At 33.5% G+C, this 9,429-nt stretch overlaps 1 protein-coding gene and 1 long non-coding RNA gene across 2 annotated transcripts; one reads left to right on the plus strand and one right to left on the minus strand.

The window, feature by feature from the left end:
• Positions 1-4,503: 4,503 nt before the first annotated feature.
• LOC145040725 (G-box-binding factor 1-like) lies at positions 4,504-7,474 on the minus strand. The gene is made up of 11 exons (XM_078988631.1): positions 7,451-7,474; positions 7,021-7,084; positions 6,648-6,700; positions 6,465-6,554; positions 6,217-6,368; positions 5,935-5,989; positions 5,800-5,848; positions 5,514-5,722; positions 5,367-5,444; positions 5,151-5,276; positions 4,504-4,920 (listed from the first exon to the last, which is right to left on the minus strand). The coding sequence occupies exons 1-11, from the start codon at positions 7,472-7,474 to the stop codon at positions 4,834-4,836; spliced, it is 987 nt and encodes a 328-aa protein (XP_078844757.1). The 3' UTR covers positions 4,504-4,833.
• A 59-nt stretch (positions 7,475-7,533) lies between these two features.
• Positions 7,534-8,871, plus strand: LOC145043727 (uncharacterized). The gene is made up of 2 exons (XR_013681133.1): positions 7,534-8,165; positions 8,475-8,871. It is a non-coding gene; the product is annotated as an uncharacterized LOC145043727 (long non-coding RNA).
• The last annotated feature ends 558 nt before the right edge of the window (positions 8,872-9,429 follow it).

The following is a 9,429-nucleotide window of genomic DNA, read 5'->3' on the forward strand; positions in this document are numbered from 1 at the left end:
CTCTTTTATATTTCCTACAGTTCTTCTTTTTCACCTACAGGGAGGATGAAATCAAAATGAGGAGGTTGTAACCTTTGCTTAAGCCGTTGCTGATGTCTACCCTTCACCTTCGTTTCCCGCCTGGTACACATCGCTCAACTCTTCATGTCCTCCAATAAGTATGAATGTGGACGACATTTTTAGAAGACTTCAAAGATGGGTTTGCTTCAACCGTCTGTTCAAGACTGAATTGGAATTGGAATTTGATTCTATGTTTGTTCACAGGTTTTCGTTACAATAATGATTCAATGGCTGTGGTTAAAAAAAATGGGGGTTCTACCATTTTCAATCAAAACGAAGCCATATAACCATTTATGCTTTTTTTTTTCTTCGATCGTATGGAAACCAAGCATAGGAGGTATACCCTCCTGTGTAACTCATTTGATGTTGATGGTTCTGAATTGATTTTTTTTCATTCATGATTCATAGAAAATGTGGTTATTTAGGGAGCGCCCTTAAAGTGTTTGATGAAATGCCAAAGAGAAATATGATAGCCTCAGATTGTATTCATGGTTAGTAATGGAATCAATGGTTAATGAGGAGATATTGGTAAGTTTACATGAAATTTATTGATCTTTGATTAAGTTTTTTGAATTGGATTTTTTTAATTTTTTAATTTTTTCAGAAATTCAGAGATACCATTCTTTGATGTCAGAGAACTTGTAGCTGGAAGTATTGATGATTCAATCTATGTTTATGATGTTGAAGCAAACATCTATCCTAATCATAGATTTGATGTTGAAGCAAACTGACTTTTCCTTATGTTTATGATGTTGAAGCAAACAAACATATGGGTTGATCATAGCTTTGGCCTTGTTTACCTTTTTATAATATTTTCCATTCTGAAAGAATAGTTTATTATATAAGAATATTATTGCTTTATTCTGATATAATTTGTAGTTAATTAATTATATGTTTAATGTCCAGTTGTTACAAGTGTATCATTACAAAGTATTTGACAATAAATTTGTGATAGAAATGGCTTGAAGAATGGCTTGAAGATCTGATGGGAAAGGCTCCTTGTATAAAATCATTCTCATGCAATACAATTCTGACAGAATGTCAATGTCACAAAATGTCAATCTCATAGAATGCTAACATATTTTGAATTGGCTTAGAGGTCAAACATACACAAGACATCTAGAATGTTGTTATTTTTTAAGAATTATACTTATTATTCTTTAAGAATGTTTGTTATAATTCAATGAATCACAATCGTACAATGTAATTATTTGGTATATTAATAGTTCAAGAATCGATTTTGTGTATTCTTTCATAATATATTTACTAGTTTATGGTTGACATTCTGTCATTCTGACATAATCAAATCGAAAAATATGTTTACTACTTTATGGTTAAAATTCTATCATTTTGACAGAATAAAAATCGGATTTTTAATTTTAAATTAATTTAAAATATTTAGATTTTTAAAAATAAATGAATTAATTATCCTTAAAAATTCGAAAATTTCCTTTTCTAATATAGTTTAATTGACTAGAATGCCCTTATGCTCAAATTTATGTGATTATATGATACATGTTATCCTATTCTACTATCATAGACCTTCAGATCATGATATTTGATTATATTCCATCCAATGGTCCAGATCTGTGCATTCTGACACACAATAGTTACTAAAAACAAGATAATCTAACCCTATATATATATATATATATATATATATATATATATATATATATATATATATATATATATATATAATCGTTAACTGATTTTATCAACGCGGTGCGGTTTGAACAGCAATTTGGTAATCGTAAACCGCAAACCGCACCGCATAATACGGTTTAACAAAAATACAAACCGCACCACAAGTGTTTTAAACCGCGTTATGCGGTATGGTTTGATTTGGTGCGGTGCGGCCGTTTTATGCGGTTTATTGCACACCCGTAGTTTGTATATATTTTTTTATAAAATAAACATATTTATAAAAGTTTTTATATATATAAAAAAAGTTTTTATAAGAAAAATATGTTTTGTATAAATATGATTTTATAAAGAAAAAAAGATAAACGAAACAAAATTTTGAAAAAAAAAAAAGTTTTAAAAAATCTAAATTTAGGGTGAATTTGTGGAACTTTCGAAATCTAGGTTAAAAGTGTAAATTTTAAACCAAATTTGTAACAAAATTTTTAAATTTGGGTTAAAAGTGTAAACTTTAGACCTAGTTTATAATAAAATTTAAAATATAGGCAAAAAAACATAAATTTTGGACCAAATTTATAATAAAATTTATAATCTGCGCTAAAAGTATCATTTTTGAAAGTTGAATGGTCTGTTGACCGGTAAAATTGTCAAAATGAATATATTTTTCCGTTTTTAGAAATTAATCGACTAAAAATATAGATAAATTAGAAATCGATTATACAGCGTAACCATAAAATTTTTTTAGACAAAACTGCAAATTTGGTCCTTGTGGTTTTCAAAAACCTTTGGATGGGGTCCAAAAAGTTTCCAACTTGCATGGAAGGTCCAAAATAAAGGTTTTTCTGTGTTTTTGGTCCAAAAAAACTTAAAAAGACAATTATGCACTTTTATTTTCTTTTTTGTATTTTTTATAAATACTCAAATGTTGTTTTAATTAAAAAATAAAGAAAAAAGAAAAAGGTATCCCCCACCCCCACCTTCTCTCTCTCTCTCTCTCTCTCTCTCTCTTCGTCTTTCTCTCTCTCTCTCTCTTTCACATCCTTCTCTCTCTCTCTCTCTCTCTCTCTCTCTCTCTCTCTCTCTCTCTCTCTCTCTCTCTCTCTCTCTCTCCTGAACGCCATCTCTCAAAAGAAAATTGATATCTCAAAATTGAACCACCTGTGGATTCATTCTCGCCGCCACCGAAACCACCGGAGCCGTCAATAACCCTACTTTCAGAATTGTAACTCCATCTTAATCAATGCATTTCATCTTCGTTATACCCCTCTTCAGCCACCACTGCACATTTGCATTTCCGACACCCAAAACTCCAACTCTAATCTTCTCCACTTTCTTCCTATCCCTCTCTCATCTCGTTCTCCATCTGAAATGGGTGTTTGTTACAAAACGCGATCAAAGGTGCTCGTCGAAGGTCGTGGGGACAATGTGTGGCATAGATCTATGCCCTCAAACCTACATCTGAGTGTATTGAGAGCTCCGACGACCAATGGTATTCATCTTCTCTCGCAAGGTGTTGCTGCCGGTGGTACAGAGAGAATAAATATGAGCTCGTTTTATCTATAAATTCGATCCACTTTAATTTAAAGCACCTTCTGAATCTCTCCTCTCTGGTCGACGACCTCAGTATGAACTTTTGTTTCTATTCAGATTGGGACTATAATCAACACCTCAAAGGCTTGGAGCAGGTAGGTAAGAACCTCGAGGTGGAGCCAACAAAATTTTGGTGGTTTTATTGAGTAGTGGGATGGTAAGGTTTGATTTTGATTTGTTGTAGGTTTGATTTTGATTTCCACCTATGATATGATCAAGAAGAAGAAGTGGGTATCGTATTTTTTTCTTTTTCCCAAAACTTCTTCACTGGATCGAGAATTGATTTTGATGCAGTTGAAGAAGGAATTACACTTCAGAACAATAGAAACAAAGACGAGAGAGAGAGAGAGAGAGAGAGAGAGAGAGAGAGAGAGACGAAGCGAGCGAGACAGAGAGAGAGGGTGGGGTGGGGATACTTTTTTTATTTATTCTTTATTTTTTAATTAAAACAACATTAGAATAGTTATAAAAAATTAAAAAAATAAAATAAAAGGGCATAATCGTCTTTTTAAGTTTTTTTGGACCAAAAACCTAGAAAAACCTTGATTTTGGACCTTCCATGCAAGTTGGAAACTTTTTGGATCCCATCCAAAGGTTTTTGAAAACCACAAGGACCAAATTTGCAGTTTTGTCTTTTTTTTTAAGTAGATTTCTCGTATTTTTACATTAGCTATTGAATGGTTAATATTGAGCGATATACACTGACCAAATAGATGCTTAGCCTGAAATGTTCGACACCATAGCCGTGGCATACAACTTCGGGTGTTAATGTTTTTACATGGGCAAACTCACCTTTCCGTTGGCATATCATTTATCTAAATAGAAATCCTTAGATGTACACTTATGTTTCCTACAATAGGCTTAAGACCATTTGGATTGTTTCTTACTGTATTTTTTTTTTTTTTTTTTTAAATGTACACTCATGGTTTATATCTTTGGCGAAGCACTAAAGTTGAAACTTGACTATTATTTTAATGTACATTTATGCTTTCTTCAATATGTTACATCTATTGGGTTAAGGTTCAAGACCATTTGAATTGTTTTTGAAAGCTACTCGGCTGAACTTTTGGGCTAAAATATGGACTTTTTTCCCCAATTCTATTCACCAAACCAATACTACTTTTACACTCCCAAAATGCAACGAACATCAACTAAACATATCAATAATCAGTTTTCCTTCTCCTCTCCCCAAACTGAAGATGAAAAAAGTAACAAAATGGAATAATAATCATATCAAACAAAAAACACAAGTTAAAAAGAGAACAAAATAATCATCTATCAATAAACTTCTAACTTCTACAACAATAACACCACCAATCATAAAGACTAAAAGTTCTATATATGAAAGTTCTAATAGACATGTAACATTGGTTAAAAAAGGTTTACCCGTGTAGTGTATAAGAGCATAAAAAGGTGCAAACCACAACATGTCACACTTCCTCCATCAATCCTAAAGTCAATTCCTTCTCTCAAGACTCGAAAATGGTTGTTGACCTAATTGTATAGTAAGCTTTTATAACAAATTTTTTCATCATGCTGTTAACCATCACCTTTTCTTGTTTGAGATTGAAGTTGTGTATCAAGTTTTGACAAAGCTTTGTGTCCGAAAAATCGAGTCAACTCATCCTATTCAACCAATAAAAAAACGTAATTACAAAAATAGACATGTACAAATAAATGGTATATTAGTATGTCAACAACTCAAAAAGTAGAATAAGACAGACTGGGACTGATGTTGATGCGACAAAAAGTTGTATTTTTTTCCAGATGGGATAGTAGACTGTGAAAAGACGTAAATGTCCTCTTTCATTAGCATCATTGAAAGTAATTTTTTATTATCAAATTAGTAAAAGCACCTTTATTGAATTATTTTCAGATGTAAGATTCCCGCATTCCTCTGAAAGCCTTCGAAGTTCATCCCTAAGTGAGTGGTTTTCGCTGCTTAATGCTTCTACTCTTGCTTGTAGTTCTTCACACTCGGCCTAAAAAAAGAACAAAATACATTACCAAAATAAAGTCTAAATTAAAAATAATTAAATGCATTCCAATTTAAATATTTCATTTTTCATTACTTGTTTACGCAATCTAGATCTTCTAGCCGACTCTCTATTAGATTGCTTCCTCTTCTGCCTTTTAAGTTCCCGTTCATCCTAAAAGAGATCTGTTTATCAGTAAACCTGAACCCTAAACCCTAAACCCTAGACAGGCTTCAGGTATACCTGAACCCAATGATCTGACATCATTGGTGGTGGGGCCAATGTTTGTTGGACACCGGAATGGTTTTTTTGTAATTTCATGGATCCGGTTCCGGTGGATGGATTCCATAGGTCGATTCCCATGTTGAGCTCGGTTGGAGGCATAGAAGCTACAGGATTCCCGGGGACTGGCGTCTGAATGTTGGAAACGGAATTGTTATTCCGGGCGTTTGCTGCGGAAATGGAATTGAAATTTTATGATAAATTTGAAATCTATGGAGATGTGAAGGTAAAAAGTTTGTAGGATCACCATCTGCAAGCATTTGATGGAAGCTTCCCTTCTTGCTTCCGGAATATTCCTGAATGTATTGATTCGATAAGTCAATACATAAAAGAAAATGTAAATTTTTTTAATAAATTAAAAAATAAAATGTTGAATGTATACCTGTCGGTCATCCTCAGCGGTTCCATCTGACAAAATGTCATTTCCACTTTCAGCGCTGTAGAAACCGAATAAATTTGAATTTGAATTTGAATATAGTTTTAAGTTTTAACACTATTTGTATATGATTTTATTATATGAATTATTATTTACAAAATGGAAAGGAATCAGATTCCATTCCATTCCATCAGGCAAAACAAAACAAACAGCTTATTTTCATTCCAACGGAATTAGCCATTCCAATTCCGTTCCACCAAAAGCTACTTAAAGTTCAAGTTTGCAAACCTTTGGGTGGCACCATCGTTCCCTGAACTTGATGCTGCCCTACCACCACCGGCATTGGAATTTCCCGAATTGCCCTTGGGCTTTTTGTTTGGAGCCTTGTCCTTCACATTAGAAGCCTTCACTTCCAATTCTGGATTCGGTTGGCTAGGGGTCTGGAAGGATAAAAAATAAAAGAAAAAGAGAATTCAATTAACATCAATCCGTTCTAGAAAAAAAATAAATAAATAAATAAACGGTATTTTCTTTACCATAGGCATACTAGGATGACCATAAATTCCTGGTGGAGCATACATAGTAGGGTATTGAACCAGCGTCCCATATGGTGGCATCATAGGATGCTGAAATAAGAATGTAAATTATGTAATATGACGAAAATGCCCTTTATCCATTTGTGAAAGGAACGGAATCTGTCAAAGGAATTGGAATCTGACCGAAGTGGAATATGAAGAAATTGTAATCTGTGATGTGTTTGATTGGCAGGAAACTAAGAATTCAATCATATCTAAATAAGATTGTAAATTATGTAATATGACCAAAATGCCCTTTATCAATTTGTTTTGTAATGAGTTTAAGAGGCCTAATAATTTGGTTTTCTAATAAAAAAAAAAAGAATGAAACTCAATTCTTCCCACCCTCTTTTAGGAACGATGAAATCTCTCAAGTATGGATTGTGAAAGAATCTCCACGAATTCAATTCCGTTGGTTTGGCAACAAACTACGGAATGGAATTCAAGATTCCGATTCCGTCGGAATCCGCAAACCAAACACACACTCAAGATTTTACATGCAAGTGGAGATGATCACCTGGCCACCCCACATATACGGAGGAGCTGGAGATGAGGCAAAGAAAGGTGGAGCAAATCCAGAGCTACAACATGCCTGAATAAAATGTCATAAAAAAATCGTTGGATCATTTAAAATAAAATTAATAATCATTGTTTATTAAAATTTACACACACCTGAGAGTTGTTTCCTATAATTAAGAAAATAAAATAACTGCTAATTATAATCAATTAATCACAGAAATGAGAAAACTTTATATCATGCAAAAAAAATAAAAATAAAATAATAATAATAATAATGGGAAACATGAGTTGAAGTAGGCTTTGAATGCTTGGCGGGTGAGCTTTGTTCCTCAGCCCCCATGAAACCACGGGATCAAATATCAAAATGCTGCCAAAAAAATTGGTGACGTGGACTCTTTATATCTTTATAATATCTTCTGCATAATTACATGAAAGATTGGAGATGATGACATGGCGATGACATGGATAAAAGAATAATCAGAAAGTGGCCAAAGGCCAAGTGGTAAAAGAATAACAGTTTCCCCTATTTTCATCAATTTAGCGCAAATTTCTTCTATGAAGTACATAAACCACAATTATCAAAAATAAATGAAAATTCTAGGCTTTTACTTAAACCACAATTATCCAAAAATGACGATCACATCCAGCTCCTTTAATTCGATCAGTAAATCAACACATACTTTGACATGCTTGATGTGTGTATGTTATCCATGCGAATATAGAGGCATACATGGAAGAAAGAAATTCTGACCTGCTCTTCCGCCGCTTTAAACGGAGATGCGAGGTGGAGAACGGCAGTCGTACTGGTAAGGATGAAATCCGGCGAAATTGTGCGAATTTAGTCGAGAAAATTCGAAATTACGTGAGAGATTGAAGGAGATGCGAAAGGTGAAAACTTGGTTTGGTTAATTTAGCAAGTTGGTATATCCAATGATTCCAAATTTGGGTATTTGGGGGACAAAGACCGCCGCGAGAGAGTGGTGGGGGAGAATGGCGGTGCCGGGGTGGCTGCGGATGGGTAAGGTTAGAGAGACGACACGTGAGGGATTAGAGGGATCCAGCTGTCAAAGGGAGACTGGATAAGCATGACGAGGCAATAACGCTTCCATGATGACTCATGAAACATGTTGCAAATAAAACGGGGTAATTTATTTTTGTAGAAATTAAATGTTTTTTTTTATATTATTTTTAGGGAAAATGGCTCTAGAAGGTAACTAACTGTTACGTTTGTTTTTATTTGGTCTATTTCCATTTTTTTTACTCAATATACTATCAAACTTGTTGTTTGTGTTCACCATAACCTTTTTGACCGACTTTTGACATGTGATAGTTGGTCAAAGGGTTACGGTGAACACAAACAACAAGTTCGATGGTATATTGAGTACAAAAAAATGAGAACAAATGCAACAGTTGGTTACCTTCTTGATTCATTTTCCCTTTACTCATTTACAGCAAATCACACGTCATCTCCTGCTGATATTAATGACTTTATGATATTCCTTATTGCTTCTCTTCAAAACATAACACGCGAAAGAACATTATTCATACATGTACAACTTTGTGATGCATTTGAATATTTATTAGGGGAATCTTGACTAAGCAGGTGCATTTCATGACTACATTTACATTTCCAATCAAATGATTTATCATATCATGGATTCTAGACAAGTCTACAAAGAAGTGAAATCACAAGTGCTGTGATTTTTGAGGTTACTTAGCTTTAAGATTAAATTTATGGGATAAGATACAACATCAATATGTACAATATCATGCACCTTTTGCAGACACATCACCATAATATACATTGATGTAAACATTTATGTTGATATATATACCTCTCATACACAGACATATCCTTTTGTAGAGAGGTGTTGACAGCTAACCACAGTAAGTATAACATAGACCATGTTTTAACGAAGTTACCCCTCCGAAACGCTCTTCATATACGTTATGGCCAAAGAAAGTTGCATTCTTTGATAATTTTGCAACTTTAGTTTCATTTAACTTTTCGGGGAAAATGACTTAAAAGGGTAACCAACTGTTGAGTTTGTTTTCATTTGGTCCACTTTTTTGTACTCAATATACCATCGAACTTTTTGTTTGTGTTCACCATAACACTTTGACCGGCTATCAGCGGTCAAAAGGATTATAGTAAACATAAACAACAAGTTCGATGGTATATTGAGTACAAAAAAAGGAAAGGGTCCAAATGAAAATAAACGCAACATGTAACACTCCGTTTGAAATTAAATAAAATCAATTAAATAAATAATAAACTCTAAAGCCCCAAGATGTAATTTTATTATTATTTTATAGCCAAATCAATAATATTTAGCGGGGTGTTGGATTCGGGGAGCCAAACGATATAATTTGAAGTTTGAGGGTTGTTTGGTAAATTATGGATTTA

Source organism: Lactuca saligna, chromosome 4, assembly GCF_052625555.1.
Source record: "Lactuca saligna cultivar CGN05327 chromosome 4, ASM5262555v1, whole genome shotgun sequence".
NCBI lineage: Eukaryota > Viridiplantae > Streptophyta > Magnoliopsida > Asterales > Asteraceae > Lactuca > Lactuca saligna.